At 40.8% G+C, this 27,044-nt stretch overlaps 1 protein-coding gene and 1 long non-coding RNA gene across 4 annotated transcripts in view; one reads left to right on the top strand and one right to left on the bottom strand.

Moving 5' to 3' along the window:
* The window catches only part of fam135b (family with sequence similarity 135 member B), a 66,039-nt gene that overhangs the window by 15,619 nt on the left and 23,376 nt on the right, over window positions 1-27,044 (bottom strand). For all 3 annotated transcript variants that reach the window (XM_077194947.1, XM_077194946.1, XM_077194948.1), the window contains 6 exons: window positions 13,593-13,732; window positions 10,846-10,916; window positions 6,886-7,059; window positions 5,630-5,756; window positions 1,520-1,673; window positions 47-96 (listed from right to left, as the gene is read on the bottom strand). In XM_077194947.1, coding sequence (XP_077051062.1) covers window positions 47-96; window positions 1,520-1,673; window positions 5,630-5,756; window positions 6,886-7,059; window positions 10,846-10,916; window positions 13,593-13,732 — 716 coding nt within the window. The remainder of the gene's footprint in view (window positions 1-46; window positions 97-1,519; window positions 1,674-5,629; window positions 5,757-6,885; window positions 7,060-10,845; window positions 10,917-13,592; window positions 13,733-27,044) is intronic.
* Window positions 21,316-24,665, top strand: LOC143701578 (uncharacterized). Its single transcript, XR_013190137.1, has 3 exons — window positions 21,316-21,428; window positions 24,311-24,347; window positions 24,616-24,665. It is a non-coding gene; the product is annotated as an uncharacterized LOC143701578 (long non-coding RNA).

Below are 27,044 nucleotides of genomic sequence, written 5' to 3'. Positions count from 1 at the left end.
TCATTGCCATTAATTGTATGCAGTTATTGGATCATGTTTCCCAAACCTGCAGTTCAATGGTCAGCTGGTTTAATGTTTCTTCAAAGGGAAGGTCCTCTGGTAACAAGAACATTAGGAAAAAGTTAGGCCATGCAAAATGCCACTGACAAAAAAAAAGTCTCATGGTAATACCATGTTTTTTCTTTAATGTCCCTTTGAGTACCATGTGAATACCATGCTAAATGGATATGGTGATCATTCAGTGCAGTATGTGTCAAAGTATGGTATTAACATCCATCATGTAATCACTGTATTATGCTATTGCCAGTCCCCCTGTGGTGAAAATCAAGCTTTTAATGTTGTTTATTTGTCTATTTGGTGTTTTTAATATTCTTTAAGACAAACTATGTGCAAATTCATAGATCAACAGGCAGCAACATATGTTCTCCTTAAAACTGCAGTGAAACAAAGACAGTCTCAAAAACGCAGTTTGAAATCGCTTCTGATGTCAGAAACTACCTTGTAACCAATCACATCAACATGTGATCGTCAACGGGTGGATGTCTGAGCTGGTGTGAGTGAGTGGAGGCATTTGCATATTCATAGAATCACGTATACTAAATGAGGCAAGGGTGTCGAGTTACATTCAAGCTATTTTAAGACACAAAGACATTTTTATGTCATTTTGGTAATCACAGATGAGTTTTAAGCAATAACACTATTGACTGCAGGGGAACTTTAAGGATGTCTGTGTTGCTGATGATATAATGCAGGGATTCCCGAAGTTTTTTTTCAGCCAAACCCCTTTTACTTAAAATATTTACTTGAAGTACCCCCTGAGAGTTAATATTTCAATACAGTAGTTTAACAACACATTCGCAAGTTCTTGCAGGTAAACAAATAAAATATTTCATCTTTTTTTAGTAAGTGTTATATTTTGATGTATTTTTATTCTAAAATTATATGTCTTTTCATTTTACATTTTCATAATTTAATTATTAGCTTTTCATCACTTTTGAAGACCCTGCAGTTTGAAGACACCATATTCAGATATTCATTAAAACTATTGTACACATAATATCATGGTTTCACCTGCTCCTACTCTGTGTTGCTTTAAAGAAATTCATTCATAAATGTAGATTGTTATTATTTACTCCTCATGTTTGCTTTAAACTAAAATAAATTATTAAGCACATAGTCTTGGCTGCATTATTCGTGATTGTACTGTGAATAAGTCATTCTGATGAAAAGCATGAGTGAGAATATAAAAGAATAATGACTTAAATTTTGGCCTGTTCCTCACAAAAATAATGAACAAACTACTTTTATGTTGCTGTTATGGTGCTTTTTTGGAGCTTCTGTTTAGAATATATTTTGTGTCCCACAGAAGAAAGAAAATCTTAGTGGTTTAAAAGACATGAGGGTGAGTAAATAATGACTGAATTGTTTTTTTTTTGAGTGAACTGTCTCTTTAAATCATCCATTAGAAAGCCACATGCATTTAAAGTTGAATGAGTTACATAATTGGCAGTGTTTATACCCATCTCTTTGTGTTGCAGTTGAGGGATCTCCTTCATCAGTACTGTGTAATACGAGCGCAGAGCTCTGTGAGCCGCCAGCAACAGTTTACAGATGCGCCTGTGCCACGTGTACGCTCTCTGCAGACAGTTCTCCGATGGCACGTAAAAACTGCCCTGGAAACAAACACACACACACACACAGGACATACGGGGTGGAGGTCAGATTTTACTGCATGTCACACTTCTTGCCTGTTATTTCTGCACACACATAACCTGGTTGCATAAACGCTGAACAAAGGTTTTCTCAGCTTTAGCACAAATTTAGTTACAAAGCCACTGCTGAGTTCTCATAAATGCTCATTTAACAGCTGAAAGCACATCTTCTCATGACAAAAAGAGGAAAAAGGGAATAGATCATTTCTGCCTGTCTGTCGGTCTGTCTGTCTGTCTGTCTGTCTGTCTGTCTATCTATCTATCTATCTATCTATCTGTCTGTCTGTCTGTCTGTCTATCTATCTATCTATCTATCTATCTATCTATCTATCTGTCTGTCTGTCTGTCGGTCTGTCTGTCTGTCTATCTATCTATCTATCTATCTATCTATCTATCTATCTGTCTGTCTGTCTGTCTGTCTGTCTGTCTGTCTGTCTGTCTGTCTGTCTGTCTATCTATCTATCTGTCTGTCTGTCTGTCTGTCTGTCTGTCTGTCTGTCTGTCTATCTATCTATCTATCTATCTATCTATCTATCTGTCTGTCTGTCTGTCTGTCGGTCTGTCTGTCTGTCTGTCTGTCTGTCTGTCTGTCTGTCTGTCTGTCTGTCTGTCTGTCTGTCTGTCTGTCTGTCTGTCTATCTATCTGTCTGTCTGTCTGTCTGTCTGTCTGTCTGTCTATCTATCTATCTATCTATCTATCTATCTATCTATCTATCTATCTATGTATCTATCTATCTATCTATCTATCTATCTATCTATCTATCTATCTATCTGTCTGTCTGTCTGTCTGTCTGTCTGTCTGTCTGTCTGTCTACCTATCTATCTATCTATCTATCTATCTATCTATCTATCTATCTATCTATCTATCTATCTATCTATCTATCTATCTATCTATCTATCTATCTGTCTATCTGTCTGTCTGTCTGTCTGTCTATCTATCTATCTATCTGTCTGTCTGTCTGTCATCATCTATCTATCTATCTATCTATCTATCTATCTATCTATCTATCTATCTATCTATCTATCTATCTATCTATCTATCTATATATCTATATATCTATCTATCTATATATCTATCTATCTGTCTGTCTGTCTGTCTGTCTGTCATCATTTATATATATATATATATATATATATATATATATATATATATATATATATATATATCGGTTAAGATATAATCTGATATAATTTTTGTGTGATGTGGTTGTTATGAGCAGCAGCTGTATGTTTATGTTTAGTTGAGCCTGAAGCTCAATAATTAGATGAAGATCAAACGCAGGGTAAAACTAAACGCAGCCAGTTTCCCAGCAGTATAATAGAAGTGTGTATACGTGGCACTCGCTTATGGGGAACGACACGAGACGTCCTGTCGGCAGGAGTGCACACATATACTTCTCCTAGAGGACAGTCCCTCTCTGTTCAGTAGTAATGTAAACATACTGCACTGACAATTGCATTAAATTGTGTGTGTGTGTGTGTATATATATATATATATATATATATATATATATATATATATATAATGTCACTCTTTCATGCATTTTGTTTGATTTGCAGCATTTTCAGTCAGAGTGAGAAAGTGCTACTTTGATTGTTGAATGTTCATATCTTTTTTTATTATTGATTTAAAAGTTTGGGTTCAGTAAATATTTTTTTTAAGTTTTTGAAAAGTCTCTTTTGCCCACCAAGAATGCATTTATTTGTTCAAAAATTTCAGTAATATTGTGAAATATTATTACAATTTAAAATAACTATTTTCTATATGAATATATTATAAAATGTAATTTATTCCTGTGATGCAAAGCTACATTTTCAGCATCATTACTCCAGTCTTCAGAGTCACATGGTCATTCAGAAATCATTCTAATATGATGATTCGCTGCACAAGAAACATTTCTTCTTATACAGGGGGGATTGTGGGTCTGTTGGGCCTCTAATATGTCTTTACTGCATACTTGTGTATACTGTGTAATGTGTTTATGTTTGAGTGTAAAGATAGTGGTGAACGCTGTTATTATATGTGTGAAGCTTTGTAATCTACATTCAGTTATGTCCTTTTGACTCAAACAGATGCGTACTGAATTCAGTCTCTCTCTTTCTTTCTTTCTTTCTTTCTTTCTTTCTCTCTCTCACTCACTCACTCACTCACTCACTCACTCACTCACTCACTCACTCACTCACTCACTTACACACACACACACACACACACACACACACACACACACACACACACACACACACACACACACACACACACACACACACTCTGTGCTTTCTCACTTTTTAGTACCATAACAGCTGGAAAACAGTCAATATTACACTATCATAAAAAAAAAAAAAACATTGATCATAGATTGAGTTCATATAGCCAAACTGAATGTAAGAAAGCTCGAGTGCAGAGTAAATATGCCACCTTGCATCGTGGGATAGCGTCATCACTGGGCGGCCATCTGTTTGTGGTCAACATGTGTACAAATGTACAAGCACATTCATGCAAGTCTGTGCACTATATATTACAAGTACATTCAGGAGTCAATTTTATCTAGTTCAACTCACTGACTTGATTCAATTGTTGCTGTTAACGGAGCATATAAAACAATCTAAATGTATTTTAGACTCACTGAGGTTTTAGTTCTCACTCAAAGCTATTATATCATTCAGAAGTCTTGTAATATATACGAACCAATATGACTTTTATGATACTTTTTGGTTACATTTTATTTTGAAGGTGCACTTTAGACATTCTACTAACTATAAGTAACTTTGCTTGCACTAACTTGAACACCTAACAGTCTACTAATACTCTAATTAGAGTTAGCATGTACTTATAGAGTTATAGTTTGTACTAGTAAAATGCTTAAAGTGGACCATCGAAATAAAGTGTAACCAACTACTTTGGATGCTTTTAGAAGTTTGACATCTATCTCCAGTTTTCATTGATTGTAATTGTGGGGGAAACCTGACAATTACAGTACAACAGTTCTCAATTTCTGTTCTAAAGATGAAAGAAAACAGAACAACATAAAGGTCATTAAATGATCAATTACCCATTCCTGTCAGAACTTTGCTTAAGACAAAAATATAAACTCACCAACCAATTAGCTTAAAGATCTAATCGTATGGCATTTATAGAGAAAAGAGTATACAGAATGGAAAGTATTACATTATATCCTTCATGGTAAAGTAAAAGTGCTGAGGAGGCTGGCGAGCGCCTCTAGAAAGAAGAGAGAAAGGTGCTTGCTCCTCATGTTGGAGTCCAGTAAAGCTGGGCTCGTTACGATGATCAAACGCTGCCTCCCTCCAGGGTAACGCTGTACTTAATAAAGTGCCCTGCAGGGGGGGTGTAAACGCAGGACCCATACGGAGTCGAGAGACCTCGTTATCATTTCCTGCCTAAATGGAAATCTCCACAGGCAAGAGAAACCTCTCAATTCTTCCAATCAGAGAAAAATGCAGGGCTACTTTGTCCTCAGCTTCTGGTCAGAAAGGTCAAATTATCTATGCTGTTTAACTCTAAATGGCCCTTGAGCCAGTTGAAGCAGGTATTATTTGAAAATACTTTTCTAAATACTAGTTGCATTACGCGCTCAGTAGTATGCAAAGAAAGTTTAAAAAAATGACAAAATATCCCCTTTTTATTTCACATTACATATTGTTAGGATACCTTCAATTCATTCATTACATTAAAAATGGAAGGTCAAGTTATGTTGCATTGCATTGTGGGATACTCATATATCATCTCACAATGTAATATAATGGGCCATTTGGATTTTCTATGTACACTAAATACGATGTGCATACTGCAAGAATTATTTGAGTGAATTATTCTATTCACACAATTCATTCAACTTAATTTAAATGCATGATTATGTGTGAAATGAGTTGCCTTGATCAGGTTTGATGTATGTGGTTACCTCTGTTGGAACAGGTTTGCAGTATCCAGCCCCAAACATCAGATTCTCCACTGACATCGCAGAGGGCGGAGCTTCGCTCTCTGGAGACCCTTTCCCCAGCCACGACCCCCTACCACTGCGTGCAAAACTAGAAGACAAATCACACAATGTAAGTACCTGTAGTGTTATCAATGTGTGCAACTGTCATCAGTTGAATTAACGTAAGGGCCGCTCTCAGGGAAGATTATTTTTGCTGCATATCTGTCTGAAAACAAGGCCTACACATAAACATAAACCCACATGTCTGGTTAGTTTGTAAATGTCGGTCTTGAGAATGTTTGACACTAATGAAGCTTCTGTTTTCTGAAATCCATTTCACGTGACAGCTGACAAATACACACACTTTGGATTTGACAGCTTTGCTTTCAGGAGGCTTCAGGGAAAGATCTAGCACTTTAAAAGCTCAGTTTGAAAGAACAGATCCACAGCAGTGAAAATACATCACATCCTGCCAGTAACACCTCCTACGAACTGGAGGTAGAGATCCAACAAACAATACACAGGATTTATCATTAAATTAGAAAAGATGGCCATGAATAATGCTTGCCTTATGCACCTAATGATAAAAGTATTCAAATTGAAATTAAATTAAATTAAATTGAATTAAAAAATCAAAAAAGTATTCAAATTGAAATTAAATTAAATTGAATTAAAAAATCAGCTTTGCTATCACAGGAATAAGTTACATTTTAAAATAGATTCAAATAGAAAACATGTATTTTAAATTGTTATAATTAGAGACTTATTTCAAAAATATTAAACTAATACTTTTGAATGGTATATGTAGCCCACATTTTTAATTATATTAATAATTAAAATACATTTAAAAAATATAAACTATATTAAAATAGGAAACCGTTATTTTAAATTGTAATAATATTTCACAATATTAACTTTTTTTTATACCGTGTAATTCAGATCAGTTAAACTAAATAATACTTGCCTCATTGCCTTAATGATGAAAGTATCTAAATTAAAATAAATTCAATTTGAATTCAATTTCAAACTTTCATCATTAGTGGTATATGGCACTTATTATTATTGATAAAACGTTCAATATTTATAATAATGGTGTCCTTGTCTGGGACGAGGAAAAAACTATCAAATTTATAGACAAAATGCTTTTGAAAAGCAGCAAAATTTATGAAGGCATGGTAGTTGGTGCCCTAAATTGGTGATTGGCTGAGAACTGGTGGGGCGGAGTTGTGTGTGATCACCTGATCAGTGGTTGGTGCAGTGCCACCAGGGAGGCGTGGATTGAGACGGAGATGACGGACAGGTGGAAGTAGTCAAACATGACGGGCAGGTGGTGGTGTAGGCCTTGGTGTGGATGGAAGTGCAAACCCAACGTCCTGCTGCTAATCAGAGGCACTGAAGAGAGATCCGCCAACCTAACACACAAGACATGAACAAAATAACATCTCAATCTAAATAAATGTCTAAAGCTTTCCTGTAGCTCAAACAGGAGATCATGATGCAAGCAACGCCAAGGTCAGGGGCTTCGATTCCAGGAAAAGCACCAACTGACAAAATGTAAATGTGTACCTTGAATGTAATGTAATTCACTTTGGATAAGCAAATTACAAGCTCCATTCATACGCATTTAAACGATGGAAACGGAACATAATAGGTCTTTGTTTTGTGTAATTTTGCAGTGAAATAACTGCATACACAGCAAAAAATTTTTTTTAAAAAATCTGTATTTGATTTGATATGTAAATAGTGACATATATAAAATAAGTTAAATTTACACAAGTTGTTGTATTTTTATATAAAAATATACTTATTTTTAAACAACAACAATAATAAACATAAATGTATTATTATTATTCACATTTTGATATTTTCTGGGAAATATTTGATTATGTAACAAATTTGAGTGATTTCAAGATATGTATATATATTTTAAAAATCCAGAGAAAAATGGAAAAGGTAGTTTTCTGCATGGACATTTTTCCGTTAGTTTACAGACATTTCCTGTAACCACTAAAACACAACACAGCACAAAGCTTAATTCAAAATAAGGAGGAAAACACCTGTTAAACAACAACAGAACATCAACAACAACAACAAAAAACAATAGAGATACAGGTCTGCAAAAGTAACAACTATACTAAGAAGTGGCAGCCAGAGAAAAAGAGCAGGAGAAAAGAGCTGAATACAGAAAACTCCTGAGATAGAGAGAGCATGAGGAGGAGAGGGAGATGGACAGGTAGAGTAGTTAATGAGCTGGTCTCGCTGACGTCCCAGCAGAGCTCAGGACCGCTGCTCTGGGGCTCCGCTGCAGGCAAGAGGCTCGAGTAATTGCTCTCATTTGTGCTCCTTTGAGATAGAAGTGTGTGTGTGTGTGTGTGTGTGTGTGTGTGTGTGTGTGTGTGTGTGTGTGTGTGTGTGTGTGTGTGTGTGTGTGTGTGTGTGTGTAAGCAGTGGTTAAAGTGGGATTTGGTAGGTGGGGGAACCCTCAAATTTTGTGTAGGTGCAACAGGGAAAAATAACTCACCGTGGGACAACATATTGAGTATGTATATGTATATGAAGACGATACTATGTTAAAATTGCTGAACACTGCGCCATAAATTGAGCCCTGGCACTGTACCCACATGAGCCCACATTACCCCCCTACAGCCATGTGCATTTAAATGTGAGGTAGTTAGGGGGGTTCAGGGGCATGCTCCCCCGAGAAAATTTTGATTTCTCTGACCTACATATGTGCAATTTAAGACTTTTGAAGGCCAAAAAAAAGGCTAATAAATAGCTTTAAAACCATGTCAGTGTGCATTAGATTATTTGTCAGCATATTAATCTTTATTTTTCTCAGCCTTATCCGGACGTATTTCTTCCCCTCCTACAGCTGAACTTTGACTGATAGTCTTTTCATTTTCGTCAGTGAAGTAAGTAAACATAGGCTCAACTGATGAGTTTTATGAATCATTTTCTTAGATGAGTTAATTTACTCAAGGCTACCAGATCAGCATTGCCAATAGGAACCTTCTACAAGCTTTGGAATTTGAAAAGTAATTTTAAATAATATAAATTATAGGCTACGTTTAACGCAGTTAGTGGAATTGGCAGACGTCCCCTAGGCATGCGTTGAGGAAACGCGTCAATGCATTCTCAGGTAAATATGCGGCATTAATGCACGTAGGTGATTTTGAACGAATATTTAATGCCGATAATGGATACATAATGTTAAAACTAATCCTGCTATTGATGTCTTTGTAAGACTGCCGACCCTATTGAACAGTGGCAAGGAAAACAATGTCCGGCGAAATATCGAACACTAAACTAACTTTACCGCGCTCAACCACCGTGAGCGCATTTCACGCATTTATAATCACTCGCGTTCAGCGGGGAGGAAGGGAGGTTGGTCGGCCAGTCGGTCCATCTCAGGACCAGCGAGATGCGTTGAGATTAATGAATCTATTTATTTAATAATTTATCTGAGGTGCCGGAACGCAGTTCCAATTTAACCCCTGTGTGTAAGAGAGTATTTTGCTGAGGGCCATCGGTGCGGTTGCTCTTACTGTTTTTGATTAATATACGCGCACACACACAAAAACACACGCTGTGCCAACCTGAGGCTCTACCACACTCTCACTGCATTTCCTTAAATACAGACATGCAGACAGAGAGATGATGCAGATTGCAGAAAATTACAGGAAAGAGTGAGGCAATGGCTGTGTTTGGAGTGGAATACTTGCATATTTTTTTTGAATAGTACTTAAATAGTATGCAAATGTTTCAAATGTATGCTACATTGTTCTCTCACTACCTCATAAAGTTGTAAGTTTAATTCAGTGAGTTGTTTTCACCTTCTGAATGTTGTGTTTAACTATAATGACTTACTAAATGTACTGAATAAAGTGTGCTGTGTGGAATATCGTCTCCCATAATGCAATGCGCTTGATTTGATCTTCCATTTTCACTGTGATGGATGAAAAAATATCAGAGGTGATTTGTAACGTCTCTTTGTTGACGCTGATGCATTGGACTGCCAAATGTACACATATTTTTATTTTTATTCAAAATTGGATAGATTGCATAATGTTTTATTTTTGACAAACTATTTTCTACCAAATGCTGTAGGCTGCTATTTTAAGTTATTTTACTCATATAAGTACTGAGTAATATTAATTAACTACATGTACTTACTATAAAGTTAGGGTTTGGATTAGGGTTAGTTACTTGTAATTATGCATAATTTACAGTTATAGTTTACTAGTTATAGTTAGTACATCTAGTAACGTGCAACTACGTCACCTTAAAATAAAGTGTTATCCAGTAGGCTACTATTCCATACCAAACATACACAAAAGTGTGTCAAAAAATTGGGGTCAGTAAGATTTTTTTTATTTTTTATTTATAATTTTATTTATCTACATTAAAGGGATAGTTCGGCCAAAAATGATATTTAACCCATGCATTACTCACCCTCAAGCCGTTCGAGATGCATATGTCAATCTTGTTTCAGACGGACACATTTTCAGTTATTTTAGAAAATGTCTTAGACCCTTCAGTGGATATAATGTGAAGCAACGGGGTCCACCTCCTTCAAGTCCCAAAATGTGCAGACATCCATCACAAAAGTAATCCATCCGGCTCCAGGGGGATAAACGAAGGCCTTCTGAGGGTAATCCGTGCGGTTTTGTCGTAAAAATATACATATTTAAAACTTTATAAATGAAAATATCTGACTTCCGGCAACGATCGACGCGCGTTCACGGGTGATGGAAGTCGGCGTACGAGGTATTTTATTTTTTATTTTTATTTTTTTATTGAATCGGCGTACGAGGTATGACGTAGCGTAGGAACCGTCATGACGTAGAACGAACGCGCCAGCGCAGCCAGAGAGCAGAGCAAAAGAAAACTACGTCATACCTCGACTTCCATCACCCGTGAACACGCGTCGATCGTTGCCGGAAGTCAGATATTTTCATTTATAAAGTTTTAAATATGTATATTTTTACAACAAAACCGCACGGATTAAGTGCATTGCATTGTGGGATACAGTACCCAGTGTAGTATGCTCTGCGTGTGTACTAAACATTTAGGGAAAGTAATAGGTCATTCCCTGAATACTGAAGATCCACACACTGCAGAGTACCGACCACATGTAGCAAAAATAGAATGATAGTATGCTATTCTGAAAAATGTGGAAAAGGGAGAGAGGGACTCACTGCTGTTCACTGTCAGTGAAGTGCAGATCTAGTTTGAGCTGGACGTCCACCTCACTCATGGCTTCCTCCACCTGAGACAAACACATCACCACACCTGTCAGTCAAAACTAACTGCAGGTTTCAAAAACAAAGCAAGATCTTGTGATTGGTTGGTGTTGTGGTGTCGAGTGGTTGCATTATGATGCATATATGATCTCTACAGTTTGATTTCTAGATACGGCGGGACCCCTCGTCAATGTTTATGCATCCAACTAGCAAAAAAATGATAAAAATCACAACACACCATCCCACAAGTGATTTAAGGTCATATTAATTTCACATGCACTCATACTGTATGTCAAACATGTAACAATGTTGTTTCTCATGTGCAAAAATAAGATGAAACATACACTTACTACACACGTCTAAAGGACAAAAACGCAAATCTGAGTAGGCAGAGGTAAAGAAACAGCGTTGAAACAGTATTTTAAAACATTTGAATTCTCCACTGTAGTATGCGACCTCATGCAGAATACAGCACTGTGATTGGATTAAAATAGTTCATTCTCATGAATAATGCGGAGAAAAGTTCAGAAATGAATGACATAGATGCGTACTCTCCAGCCACTGCAGCCAATAACCACTTCACACAATCACATGTTTATGTGCGCTCACATGTGCGCACATACAGGTGAAACTCGAAAAGTTAGAATATCGTGCAAAAGTTACCATTTTGATGATAATGGCTTACAGCTTATGAAAACCCCAAATTCAAAATCTAATAAAATTAGAACATTACATGAAATCATTTAAAAAAAAGGATTTTAAATACAGAAATTTCGGCCCTCTGAAAAGTATAATGTATATAGTTATATATTATAAATATATTAGTTTCACCTTTTAATTTGAATTAATGAAATACACAAACTTTTGCACGATATTCTAATTCTTCGTGTCTCACCTGTATTTAAGGACCCTTCAAATAAAAACGTGGTTTTAGCATGTGCTATTCCCACAGATTTCCTGTAGAAACAGAACATGTGACATAGACGGAAGGTTTCACCCAGTTCTGATAAACTGGTGTACTCCTCCGCCGAACTTTGAAAACAAACAGGGCTGCCCCAATTATTGATACACGGATTGATTGAAATCACACTCTGGGGAAATGGAAAGCTATTTTTAGACCTCTTATCTGAGGGGGAGAGACACAGAGTGAGATGGAGTGAGACAGGGAGGAGAGCGGGCACAGATAACTGCTTCAAGGTTAATAAGAAAGATGGCCATAGAAATCTTATAAGACACTCTCCCACCCAGAACTCCCTGCCTCTCTCTGTCTCTCTTTTTCCCATTTCACATATTTTATAATGTCTGAAATGAGCTGGCGTATCAGCAGGGTACGATTAGTAATAATATTTGAATATAATAAAGTGTGTAATAATATAATTCAATGCTGTGAAATAACAAGTACATCCCATGACAAGTATTTTTCTTTGTTTTTGTTTATGAACATTTTTGCTCATACTGATAGGGGACTGGCATTTCATCAATGTTGATCAATAAAAGGCAATATAATTTAACAAATTGCACTTGGATTTTACAGTTTGTAACAACTTGCATGAACAAATATAGCCTATTCTTGTGTGGAAAAAGTTAGTACACCCCTCATTAAAAGTGCAGTGATTTCTGAGAAACGCTGTTGATATTTGAAATCAACCCACACAAACACACCCCTCTCTTCATTGCTCCACCCCCAAACTGCACAAACACTCAATGCAATAGTGGATATCTCTTTATCATAGCTGAAGCTAAGGAGGATCAAAAGATGAACATACAGTACACAAGAATATATTCAAGAAAGAGTTGGTTCTTGCACTAGGAAGCTTTCATTCCTCTGACATTTTCTCTTTTGTAATTTCTCTCAGCCATCTCTCTTTTTACAGTCTTTCTTCAAATCTCCCTCTTGCTCACTCTCTCTCTCCTCCCCCATCATAAGAGTGGACAAGCCTCCTACTGGTGATTGGTTGTTGTGCTGCTCGGTTCAATCCACTGTCAACAGTGTTTCTCAGAAATCGTCGGATACTGTACACTACCATTCAAATGTTTGGGGTCAAAAAGATTATTATTATTTAATTTTTTTAATTGATACTTTTAAAGTGACAGTAAAAGCTCTTATTTTGCTAAAAAATATTTCTATTTCAAATAAATGATCTTTTGAACTTTCTATTCTATTTAAGAATCCTGCAAAAAAAATGTACCACGGCTTTTACAAAAATATTAAGTTATACACAAATATAATGTTTTCAACATTGATAATAATAAGAAATGTTTCTTGAGCACCAAATCAGAATGATATCTTCAGGATGTTGACACTGAAGTCTGGAAATTTAAATACATTCAAATATAAATTTTAAATATTTAAAAAATATAATTTCACAATATTATTGTTTTCACTGTATTTTTTTTATAAATTCAATGCAACCTTGGTGAGCATAAAAAATTAAGTTTTGAACAGTAGTGTATGCAAGTTTCCACTCTATAATATTTGCGATTTACTTCTGCGTATTTAAAGTTAGAAGCATTTTGATTTAAGTAGGAACAAGTTCTTCTTATTCCATCTCACGCTGTATTCTGTGTAGCCGATTTTTTTAGTGGGATTTGAACCTACAACCTTTCAGCTACCAGCCCAGTTTTTTTTTCAATACTAGGTTTCTGATATCACCATAATCCACACCATGACCCTCACTTCTGTTTTCAGAGCAGTCACTCACCCTCTCACCGTCCAGCAGCAGGTGCACTCTGAAGCTCATGCGGTCCTCCAGTGTCACCTCCTCATTCCTGTAAAGGATCTGAAAGATCCGACTGAACACTCCGCCATCATGGACCCCTGCGCTGCTGAAACTGCATTCGCCTGCACAGAGGCAGACAGACAGACGGAGAGAAAGAAGGTAGATTAGTTTCACCCCCGTTCACATCAAAGCATCTCCAGAGAGAGAGAGAGAGATTCTCTGCTCTGTGCACATCAAAGCACATTCAGTGATGGTTCCCAGCAGAAAGAGAGATGTTACATTCATATTCAGTGTGTTTTCTGACAGTGTTTGGCAGGACTGATTTTGTGTGTTTGGGGCTATGAAATTGAGAGAAAACAAAAAATCTAATGAAAATACTTGTGGTTATGTCAGAGCATGGCTTGTAGGAATACAATTATTTTATATCTCAATCTCAAAGTCCTAGGCAGTACATGGAGAACAAGTGGAGACAAGTGGAAATTCCAGCAAGCACAAAACGTCTCGGGTTACGTATGTAACCCTTGTTCCCTGAGAAAGCAAACGAGACACTGCGACGGTTACGACACTAGGGGAATGCCCTTCAGCGTAGCGCGTCTGTATTTATGAATGAAACTGAATCCAATCCTATCGGCGTTGCGTGATGACGTAGCGTGTGACGGCATAAGCAGATGTGTACAAAAGCACGCCGGCACACAAAAATGTCAGCTTTTGCTATGAAGCAAGTGCTCCAGGCGGGGTGAGGTGTGGCTAACTGACGCAGTGTCTCGTTCCCTTTCTCAGGGAACAAGGGTTACATACGTAACCCGAGACGTTCCCTTTCGAGGGAACTCGAACTGCATCGGTTACGACACTAGGGGAACGAGATACCCACTATACCACAACGAACCCCGCTCAACCTAGTGTGAAGCTGTCTTCAGGCACAATCTAGGACGAAAGCACTCGTGCACCGGGTGAAGAGGGAAGGTCCAGACTGTAAAACTTCATGAATGTGTGCGGAGTGGCCAAGCCAGCCGCCTCACATATGTCATGTATAGAAAGGAGGGCTCTAGAGGATGCTATGCCTCTGGTGGAGTGAGCCCTCATGGCCATAGGTGAAGGCAAATTGCGCACCTGATAAGCCAGGGAAATAGTCTGAACGATCCAGTTGCTAATGGTTTGCTTAGAGGCGGGAAGCCCCTTCTTGGGCAACCTGAAACACACCAGCAACTGGTCCGACTTCCACCATGAGGAGGACCTCTGGATATAACACTGCATTGCTCTGACAGGGCAGAGCAGATGAAGTCTCTCCTCATCTGCCGTCACATGAGGTGGAGGACGAAATGCCTGCAGAACCAAAGGCCGTGCCACATTAGATGGCACCTTGGGCAAATAGCCGGGCCTGGGGTGTAAGATGGCCTTAATGTTGCCTGGAGCAAACTCCAAGCACCCATTGGAAATAAAGAGCACCTGGAGATCTCCTACCCTCCTCAGAGGAGTAATGGCCAACAAAAAGACCACCTTAAACGAAAGGTTCTTGGCCCCGGCCGACTCCAGTGGTTTGAAGGGGGCCTCGGCCAGCCCTTCGAGAACCACTGCCAGGTCCCAAGAGGGAACCCTGGTGCGAGTCGCAGGTCTCATCCTCCACGCTCCACCGAGGAAAAGCACGACCAAGTGATGCCTCCCCAGAGGACCATCACTCAGAGGAGCGTGGAATGCCGTAATGGCAGCCACATAAACCTTGAGTGTGGACGGGGTAAGCCTGGCAGAGTCTTGAAGAAAAAGTCTTGGAGAAACTCCAGTACTGAAGCCACTGGGCAGTGAACTGGGTCCAAATCACGCTCTCTGCACCAAATGGAAAAAAACATTCCACTTAAGGCCGTATAACTTCCTCGTCGAGGGAGCTCTGGAAATGAGTATAGTTTCAACCACTTCTGCTGACAGGCCGGCTTCTAGGTACTGTGCCCCCTCAGGGGCCAGACCCACAGTTTCCACAGCTCGGGCAGAGGGTGGAGAACTGAGCCCCCCGCCTGAGACAACAGGTCCCTCCTCAGAGGCATCTGCCATAGCGGGCCTTCCAGAAGCAGGATGATGTCCGAGAACCATACTCGGGCCGGCCAAAACGGGGCTACTAATAGTAGGCTGACCCCATCTCGACAGACCCTCTCCAGAACTGCAGGGAGCAGAGCAATCGGGGAAAAGGCGTACAGACGCAGCCTCGGCCACGTCTGCACGATGGTATCCAACCCCAGCGGGGCTGGATGTGTGAGGGAGAACCACAGTGTGTCGTCTCTCGAGACGCAAAGAGGTCCACGTCCACTGGGCCGAACCTCTTGCATATCAACTCCACCGTCTCGGGGTGGAGTCTCCATTCCCCGGGCCTCAGCCCCTGCCTCGACAGTACGTCTGCTCCTTGGTTCTGGTCCCCTGGGACATACATCGCCCTGAGAGACGACAGTCTCCGCTCGGACCACAGGCGGATCTGATGTGCCAGTCTGCACAGAGGACGCGACCTCAGACCCCCCCGTCAGTTTAAATAGGACACCACTGACGTATTGTCGGTTCTCACGAGAACATGGTGACCATGGAGGTCTGGCAGAAAACTCCTCAGAGCTCGGAAAACCGCCAACATTTCCAGGCAATTTATGTGCCAGGAGGAATGATGGTCCTGCCAGAGACCACTCCTAAAGCGGCCGTCCATGGTACCCTGGGACATACATCGCCCTGAGAGACGACAGTCTCCGCTGGGACCACAGGAGGATCTGATGCGCTTGTCTGCACAGAGGACGCGACCTCAGACCCCCCTGTCAGTTTAAATAGGACACCACTGACCAATTGGCCACTGGTAAAGCGGCCGTCCATGACTGCGCCCCAACCCGTGAGGGAGGCGTCTGTCGAAACAATAATTCAGCGACATAACGCTCCCAACCTGGGACCCTGGGACAGAAACCAAGGCTTCTTCCATTTTGATAGGGAACGAAGGCACGTGCGCGTAACCCTTATCGTGCGGAACGGATTTCCCCTCGGGGAAAACCCCTTGGCTTTCAACCACCACTGCAAGGCTCTCGCTGCTACCATGAGACCCAACACTCTTTGGAAGTGTTTCACTGTGATGGTGTTGCCTAGCTTCACCCTGGCTAGTGTGGTCAATATGGACTCGATGCGTGCGGGAGACATTCGTGCCTGTATTGTCGTCGAGTCCCACACCACCTCCAAGAACGTAGTCCATTGGGCGGGTGTCAACACGCTCTTTTTTGTGTTGAGTCTCAACCCCAAGTGCTGAATGTGGCCAAGGATGACATCTCGATGCCGAACTGCCAACTCTTGAGACTGGGCCAAGATAAGCCAGTCGTCAATGTAGTTCAGCACGCGAATGCCCTGGAGCCTCAGTGGGGCCAGAGCTACATCCATACACTTGGTGAATGTGCGAGGGGAGAGTGCTAGGCCAAATGGAAGAACCCGATATTGGTATGCTTCGCCCCCAAAAGCAAACCTCAGGAACCTCCTGTGAGATGGAAGGATGGAGACGTGAAAGTATGCGTCCTTTAGATCTATCGTGACAAACCAATCCTCGGATTGGATTTGACTCACTATGATAGGAATGGTGAGCATCTTGAACCTGAACCTCCTCAGAGACCGGTTCAAGTGCCTCAGATTCAAGTCAAGTCAAGTCATCCTCATTTATATAGCGCTTTTAACAATGTAGATTGTTTCAAAGTAGCTTTACAGAGATAAACATATAATATAAGGTAACAGAGATTTTTTTGGTTTTATAGTGGCTCTTGAAAAATGTTTTTTCCAGCTGAAGTTAGTTTTGATTGATTCACTTCCGTCTAAAGATCATTTGTTATTAAATTAGGGGCCGCTAAGACGACACCGTTCTCTCTAAACAGACTCCCTGACTGGTGGGGGAACATGCTCTATGGCCCCTTTTGCCAGCAGCGAGTGAACTTCCTGTTCCAACACCAGACCCTGCTCTGGGTGCACTAAAGTCCAGACCACCCCGTTGAATTTAGGTGGGCGGACCTGGAACTGCAGTCTGTACCCAATTTCCACAGTGCACAGGACCCATGGAGAAATGTTTGCGAGGCTTTGCCATGCCTCTGAAAAATTCACCAAGGGAACCAGCCCCTCGGGGGTGGTGTCCAGTGTATTTCTGCATGTCTTTGACGGCCACCTGAAGCGGAGGACTGGCAGGGGAGAACCGACAACGACCTACAATGTGCAAACGGCGGGATACTGACGCCAGCTTCCTGAGGGCCCAACAAGAGAGGGGACCTCAATCGCTCTCTCTCGGGGGGGCGGCCCTTGGAGGTCTCATAGTAGTTAGGACCTCTTTCCTTTTGCCTTCTTGGCCTGGAGGACGGTCCTCAGATCCGCCCTTTCAGGAGGCTGTGGGTGAGAGCGCTGTCTAGAGTCCCAAGCTCTTTGAGAGGGACCTCTAGAGGAATGTAGTTTACATTCTTTACGGCTGAGAATCGCAGAAATACATGCAGGAGACAGACGTGCTTGCATGTTGTCGAATCCCATATTACACCTAGAAAAGTGGTCCTCTGAGCTGGGAGGAGTACACTTTTTGGTGTTGAGCCGCAACCCCAACCTCCTTATGAGGGACAGAACGACATCTCGATATTGAACTGCCAAAAGCTCGGACTGAGCTAAAATAAACCAATCGTCGATATAATTTAATACGCGAATGCCCTGGAATCTCAGAGGAGCCAGAGCTGCATCCACGCATATTGTAAAGGTGCGGGGTGATAACCTAGGCCGAATGGAAGAACCCGATACTGGTATGCTTCGTCCCTGAAAGCAAACCTAGAACCAAGAACCTCCTGTGATGAGGATGGATAGATAAGTAAGCGTCCCTTTAAGTATACTTTGAACTTAAGATTCTGAAACCTGCTGTTCAAATGACGCAGGTCTAGAGTTGGACGCAACCCCTCATCCTCTTTCGGAACAATGAAGTAATGGCTGTAAAACCCTGACTGTCTGCCGGGAGGAGTAACCCCTTCTACAGCTCCTTTTGCAGAAGTGTCAGTACTTCCTGCTCCATAACCAAAGCCTGCTCGGGGTCCACCACAGTGGGGAGAACCCCTAGAAATCTGGGCGGACAAGAACCGAATTCTGAACCCTTTCCTATAGTGTGCAGGACCCACTGAGAAATATGTGGCAGTAGTTTCCACGCTGCCAGAAATTCTACTAGGGGAACCAGTCTCTCAAGACTGGCCTCTGGATTTGGTTGAACAGTCACTACGGTGCCCTGAAGCAGCGAACCGGCAGGGAACAACCGAACTGGCAGCGCTGCGACCCTCCTCAGAGAGTTGTACCCCAGAGGGCGCCGAGGAGAAACGATTTCTCAAAACCGTCCCTGCCCCGGAGGAGCCCTCAGAAGCCTGATAGCCTCGTTTTTTGCAACAGGACTTCCTGTCTAAGCTTTATTAGAGATGACGATAATCCTCAGATCTTGACTACCTCTAAATAGCTTAGTTCCTATGACCCTCCTCGGAGGATCATTGGAAAAAGCAGGCACCTCGGCACCCTGAAACGGCGAACCGGCAGGGAAACCGAACTGACTGCTCTACGACCCCCCTTGGAGGATCGTTTGGGGACACTGACACCTTGGTGCCCTGAACGGCGAACCGGCAGGAAACCGAACTGGCAGCGCTGCAACCCTCCTCAGAGAGTCGCACCCCAGAGAGCGCCGAGAAGAAACGATTTCTCAAAACCATCCCTACCCTGGAGGGGACCACCCTTAGAAGCCTGATAGCCTCAGCGTCAGGGCTTCCTCTTTGTCCAAGCTACTTTAGAGATAAAACAGTCCTCAGATCTTGCATATCTCTAACTAGCTAGACCACTACCGCCACCCAGGTCCCCCTCGATTGTGGAGGAGCCCAAATGGTGATGCTCGTTTTGCACTCTGTGCTGCGAGGAGCTTAGTAGACCAAGACTGCTCCCGCCCAGCAGTCTCGGGAACAGTAGTTTGGTGAGGAAGAAACCTCTGGAACGCAGCTGAATGGTTTATTTCTTAGTTTTTTTGAAAGCGGAGCGTCCAGAAGAACAGACATAATTTATCTTATTTTTCTTTATTTTTAAATCAGAAAAACGTATGTATATATATATATATATATATATATATATATATATATCACTCCGTGGCCACCAGCGGGAAAACAACCGAACTGGCCGTGCTGCGATCCTCCTCAGAGAGTCGCCCCCCCAGAGGACGCAGAGGAGAAACGATTTCTCGAAACCGTCCCTCCCCAGTATAGTTTATCTGTTTTTGCACGACGCAATTCTCGGATAGCGTCAGTGCTGACATCCTCTCATTCATCCATGTCCTTATACTTTACCCACCAGCGTTGCCTAATAAAATTTATTTATTTAAGATGGCTGGTGGGTAACGTCGGGGTTAAAAATGATGACGCCGACTCGGGAGAGAGAAAGCGCGAACCGAACCGTCCTCCTCGATGAACGCCCGGCGGGAGCGGAGTGTCCTCACGGACAGCTTCTCGCAATGCTCAGAGTCAGCTCCCTCGAGAACTGACTGTGGCATGCTCCACTCCCAAATAGTAACAAAAAGATGAAGTGTGTGTCCCCACCCGTGATATAACGTGGGCAGGGAACAACACAAAGCTGCTTGCTCTCTTTTGCCAAAATATATATATATATATATTGCAACTTGACAGACAACAATAAATATGACAAGGACAGAATACACAGATCGCTTGCTGAAGGCACAGAAGCTGTCGCGGTCTGTTTTCTGGTGTGCTTTATAGCTTCCTGGTCTATGACATCACCCGCCTATGACGTCTCGCTCTTCCATTGGACTGATTATACACGTGCTTCACGACGCAATCACGCAGAGCGTTCCCACCGCGTCTCAACGCAGCTCGAGTTCCCTTGAAAGGGAACTGGACCAAACCGTGACATTTGTGGAACGTTTTATTTAACTTATGTTTAACTTCATTTATTATGTGCATATATAAAATGTACATACTGTGTATGTGTGTGTGTGTGTGTGTGTGTATATATATATATATATATATATATATATATATATTGATTAGGATGAAATGGTAAGAGAATCATGTTAGTTATCTATTATTAGCCTACATTTATATCCAAAATATAACTGTTTGTGGAATGTTTTTCTGACGTTTTTAGCCTGAAAGACTAAATACTATGGCAAAATACTGTGACATGACTCCAAAATATTGTAATTTTTAACACGTGAGGGTGAGTTAAAGATGAAAAATTTTTCATATTTGAGTGAACTCTTTTAATTCTCCAGTTGAATTTTTTGCAGAAACATATCTGAGAAAAGTTTCAAGAGCAACATACGAGCAAGGAAAGTTTCCAAGAAGAGAAAATCATGAATCTGTCCATCAAATCCAGCATTACTCATCCTATTTTTCTCTAGCCACTAAAACAGCCTCCATCAAGGCCATGACCATGAAACGGTGGCCCTGGCTCCACATCCACCCGAAGAGAGAGTGAGATCTTGTCTGTGACGGATGACAGCACCTCAGTGGGGTTTCTCTTCAGTGGAGAGGATGATAGCGCGTGTCAGAGCAGAACAGTGAGGGTCTCACGTGAAGACAGACCCCTGCAGAGTCTTTCTGTCTCTTGCCTCTTTCTGTCTGTCTCTCTCTTTCTATATCTTTCTTCCTCGCTGCGTGCCAACAAAACAGGTCTGCAGTGTGCCAATGCCTCAGAGACACAAAGAGAGAGAGACACAGAGAGAGAGAGTCGAAGAGGAGAGTCGAATCTTGCCAGAGGAGTCATGGTGTGTGTTTGATGGAGGGGAAGATTCAGAAACCGAGAAAAAAGATGATGGATCAGGTCAGTGTGTTTCTGACAGACTATTTCGAGCCGCCTGACAGCAGTATGGAAATTCACAGCGCTGCACTGTAATGCGGCATATTGTATAATCTATAATATTCCTTAAAGGGATAGTTCACCCAAAAATGAAATTGTTGCCATTATTTACCTTTAGGTTGTTAAAACCTTGGATGACTTTTGCAGAACAACAAAAGCGAATATCCTGGACACTATTTTCAATATAATGAACATAAAGGAGGACAGGGACTGTCAAGCTCCAAAATAATGAAATTATCAATAAAAATGATCCTAAAAGTAGCCTTGTGCACTAAATTGCAAGTCTTTTGAAGTCAAATGATAGCTTTTTGTGAAGAACAGACTGAAATGTAAGACTTTTTTAAGACTTCCGACTTAAAGAGTATATATTATGCTTTTTTACACGTTCAGTTTTCTTTAGTGTGTAACATTGCTGTTTAAGCATGAAAAAGGTCTGCAGAATTACAAAGCACAAAGTCACTCCAAAGGGAGTTATTATTTCTGAACTTACTGAAATGCTTCGATTGTAGTCTTGAGTTTTCTTCCAGGAACGTACACGCCACTGTATTTTGGTACAAAAATGTGGTAAGGAGCGTGACATTTCCGAAACAAACTCAAAGCGGTTGAGCAATCACAACACCCTGGTCTAGCCAAACAATCAGAGCACATTGCGGTTTTTTGAAGGAGGGACTTCATAGAGACAGGAATTAGACAGAGTCAAGCCATCAAGCATGAAAACACGGTCCCCTTTTTCAGACTTTAGCACATTTATGAAGAAGCTGCAACCTCTTATTTATGATAAAATGATTAGTTTGAGTTCAATATCTTTATTGGATCATTTAATGAATCAATCACAACTTGAACTGTTTGAGTTCTCAAGTTCAACTCACTCAGTGATCCAGTCAGTCAACCAGTTAATAACCCACTCAGTGACTTAATTATTAATTTGTTCCTCGTTTAACCTGTCCTACTCGACCCGTTCCGAGTGGGACTCGAACTAGGGTCTCCGGCATGGGAGGCGAGCACGCTAACAAGGATGCTAAAGACCGCAGCCTCTAGCATCAGTCGCTAGCTCACCTCTTGAGGCCAGGGCAGTGAGGTTTACACGCACAGCTCTTACTGGCCTACGTTAGTAACACTCACCCCCCTAAACCTCACCCCATCCGGGTCACGGCACAAATGCAGCCCCTCTGGTTGGATTCACATTGCTCCGAGCGGGATTTGAACCTGTGTTTCCGGCATGACAGGCAGGCAGACTAGCAAGGACGCTAAAGACTGCTACCTCTAACGCCAGTCACTAGTGTGCCTCTAGAGATTAGGGGAGTGAGGTTTACCTGCACAGCTCTCACTAGCTAGGCTCCGTTACATTCAGCCCCTAAACCTCACTCTCACCTGGGTCACGGCACCAAATTTAATTGGTTCTACTCGATCCAGTCCGAGCGGAATTTGAACCTGGGGTCTCCTGTGTGGGAGGCGGGCGCGCTAACAAGGGTGTTAAAAACAAGCTATCATATGACATATGGCTCAGGTTACAATGGATGTGAATGAAGAAACCGAGTTCTCCGATGTTGACGAGCATGCCTATGATAGCCCACAGGTAGGGATGGGGCCGATCTGATACATTATCGGTATCGGGACAGATACCAGTGTAATTCATGTAACGGATTTTCCCGATCCAACCTGCGGAGATATCCGATATCCTGCTGAAATGACTCCAAAAGTGATTCCCGCCGGCCAGTCTGCTAGCTGGCTGCAAACTGTGGAATGGATTTCCTGAATGGAGGCGCGGCTCAATGAGACACAGAGACCCCCCTCAGGAAATCCATTCCGCAGTTTGTAGCCAGCAAGCAGGATAGCATTGAGCTGCCAACGAGTTCGCTGTGTGTAAATACTTCACACTGGAAACACCGCAGAGCAAGACAGCATAATGCAATGTTTTCAAAGCCATATTAATTAAACCATCTCTCTGTGATGCAAAAAATCTCCAGGTCTATAATTCTCCGGAGTGAAACGTGTGTTACAAACGAACGAGTGTGTGGTGACAGACGCGGCAGTGAAGTCTGCTCTCTTCACCTGCACAAAACGCACCCAAAAACGAAAAGCCTTGTTTTTCCTAGAAGGAAAATGATGGACAAGATGCCCTGACAGGCTGGAATTCGTGCAACAAGTACAAACACAACAATTTACCATTATGGCATCTCTAAAACTCGATCTAAAACTTTTCCTGTCTCTCACTACCACTCTAACTACAGCTGAACGCGAGCTCTTGTTTGCCTCGGCCTACGTCATATGACGCGTTGCTAGCGGGAAAGGCGTATTCCAGAGCCTAGCACATTTTCATCAAAATCTCTACATCAAATGAGATTTCATTAGTAATTTCTACATATGTGTTTTTAAAAGACCTCTTCAGACAATATCAAGTATTAATTCAGTTATAAATTCAACCTGCACGTTGCTCTTTAAACATGTCTTTAGGAGGCCATTAGAAGCTAATTTAAAACTATGTTAAGGCAAGGCAATGCATTGAACTATAATTTGGAAAACATTGCAAAATTTCATTTTCACTAAATTTTGATACAGTTAGTGAAATTCACAACTCAATTTAAAAAACATAAACAAATTCAAGACATTAAGCATTTTGCCATCACATTAACACAAAAAACTTTGTTAATAGACTAAATAAATTTGTTCCAAAAGTGTTAAGAATAGTGTTTCCTCCATATTTAGTCAAATTAGACAATCTGTGTAATTCTGCTATGCTGAGACTCTGAGGGATAGACTACTTTTATGGTTCTTTTGTGTCTTTTTGTGTTTTGTGGTTCTTTTGTGTCTCCAATGTTCAGAATTTCTCCTTTTGTGTTTCACAGCTGAAAGAAAGCCATACGAGTCTGTAACAGCATGGCGGTGAGTAAATGAGAGCATATGCTTCTGGTTGTATTGTTCTAGTGCTGATACTGATCCAACATTTGTCACTATATGCAAAAACTTTTGATACAGGAAGATGTTTTTTGAGCAACATTTACAAAGTATACTTGTTCATTTATTATTCACTTGTATAAGAGTGTCTGCTAAATGAACAGATGTAAATAATCTAAAATGCGTGTGTGGGGCGGGGGGTGCAGGGTTCATTTCAATTTCAATTAATTTTGGTACCATCTTATGTATTTCACAGTAACTCCTGCAAATACTGTTAGGATGGTGTTTGTGGACACATCAGCACGGGATTATGAATCAGAACAGTGTGTTTCTGATGAGCATCACAGACACTGAACAGGACAGTTTCTGCTGCTGTCTGAGTGCAGTATGGTAATTCACTGCACTGCAATCTGACATGTTGCACAGTCAGAATTAGCATTTTAGCTCATGTCTCTAGGGCTTTATTATCATATGTTGTGTCATGTGATTCATTCTTTTCAATATTGTCCGTGTTGTATGAAGCTGGGGGTCTTTCCTGTGGAGATTTTAATGCACAGTGTAGCACTGCTTTATACCAGGAATAATGTGCATAATTAATAATACAGAGCGGGAAGCATCCCAAGCATCTCAGGTTGAGGAAGAACTTGTGAGGCAAGAAGCAAAACAGAGTTTGTACATTTTAACAGTTCTAGTTAGAGAGCACAAAAACACTGAAACACTTCGGTTTAGTCAGTCAGCCTGCCAGTACCGGATGGCATTTTAAAACTGTAAATGAAATCACTTCAGAGATAGAATGACTGACAGATCCAAAATGGCCGCTGATGCCAGTGTTTGTGACAGTTTTATTCAGACCGTTGCTGGCATTCATAGTCAAAGAGAAGCACCAAGACTCAATGTCATACAGAGTGTTTTGCTGCCAAATACAAACACACACACACACACACAGATGTGCGTGCTTGCGTCCGTGTGCGAGAGAGAGAGACCAGAAGCCGTGAATGTTGTGAGAACAGACTAAATTTTCACCTGACACAACATGGCGCCCGTGTCCCGGACTACCTTCAGATGGCCATAAAACTAAAGCCGTCTGTAGATTACTGTTTACACAGAGTGTGTGCTGAAAATGTGAGAAGAATGTAAGTTAGCACACAGAACAGGACACACAGGTAACCTAAATTACATAGTTTGTGTATGTTTGTGTAATCAGATGAGAGGGTTCAGGTCACAGAAAACCATGAGAAAATGTCACGCAGGAAAACTATTACAACAGCAAATGTAAACCTTTATGTTTAATATAATACGCCAATGAGAGGCCATAAATTAAGACATCCCACCCTGCAAAAAATAATTTCCTGAAGTTGAGGGCTGTCTTCTCGACAATAATGCAATAAAATAGCCTTAAATATTTCACCCAAAAAAATACTGAAAGTATTTTCATACATGACCAATACTGAAAGTATTTTCATGCATGACCAATACTGAAAGAATTTTTTAAAATATTTTTGTTTTCAACAGACAAAAGAAACTTAAAAAGGTTTGGAACAACTTGCTGGTGAGTAAGTAATGACAGAATTTTCATTTTTGGGTGAACTATATGTATCTATCCCTCTAAACCATTTGACCCTATGAATCACCCGTAGAAGCCACTATTGCCAGGTCCGCGTTTTTTTTTTTTTTCTACACAACAAACATTATTCTGTCCATTTTATCATCACCAGGGGTGGTGATGGCGCAGTGGATAAGACACATGCCTTTGGTGTGAGAGACCTGGGTTCGAATCCACTGTGAGACACCAATGTGTCCCTGAGCAAGACACTTAACCCCTAGTTGCTCCAGAGGCGTGCGACCTCTGACATATATATAGCAATTGTTAGTCGCTTTGGATAAAAGCGTCAGCTAAATGAATAAATGTAAATGTAATCACAAAATTCGAACAATATGCGTTTGGGCGCTCTTAAATTTAACGTAATTAATGCCTGGCAGCCTCAGTTCAAGCGGCAACATGAAGCGATAGTCTTAATCTTTTGTTCCACTTATAACAGAAAAACCCATGAACACCAAAAGGTATGTTGAACGAAGGGCTGCCAACTCTCACGCAATTTACACTTTTCACACGCTCTCACGCCACACATCTATTTTCTCACGCTGAGAAAAATCGCAACGCAAAGAGGACACTGACGCCGAAAGACAATTAACAGAGAGGTTAATTTTGACATGTAACAAATTTTCAGCTCTCAGATTCTGTTAATTTTATTTCGAAATTCAAACAATACATACCGTTTTGCCGCTTGTAAATGTGACGTGTTACTTTATTAAATATATCATTAAAATATAACAACGTTGTTATTATAATAAAAAACACATTGCATTTAATTGAGTTGTTATTTTTAAACTTTAATAATAACAAGCTGACAGGGTTCTCTGTATAGCATTAGGTGAGATATTTTTTGCTTGAGAAAAATGAACATGTATCTACCTAAAATGTATAAGAATGGATCGATAAAGAATCAAGATCGGAATCAAATCATAAGAATTGAGTAGAAATCGTGAAATTTGTGTCAAGCAATAATAAAAATAGTAGCCTATCATGTAAACATTGTAACATGTCACTAAACCTAGTAAAAGTATGTTGTTGGAGCCATTATTTTGAATTTTATTTTTTGTTTTGTTTGTGACACTAGAGGGCGT

Source organism: Siphateles boraxobius, unplaced genomic scaffold, assembly GCF_051911475.1.
Source record: "Siphateles boraxobius isolate OS27281-9 unplaced genomic scaffold, OSU_SipBor_1 33, whole genome shotgun sequence".
NCBI classification, from domain to species: Eukaryota; Metazoa; Chordata; class Actinopteri; order Cypriniformes; family Leuciscidae; genus Siphateles; species Siphateles boraxobius.
The sequence above is the reverse complement of the archived record's forward strand: the minus strand, read 5'-3'. Positions and strand labels throughout refer to the sequence as shown.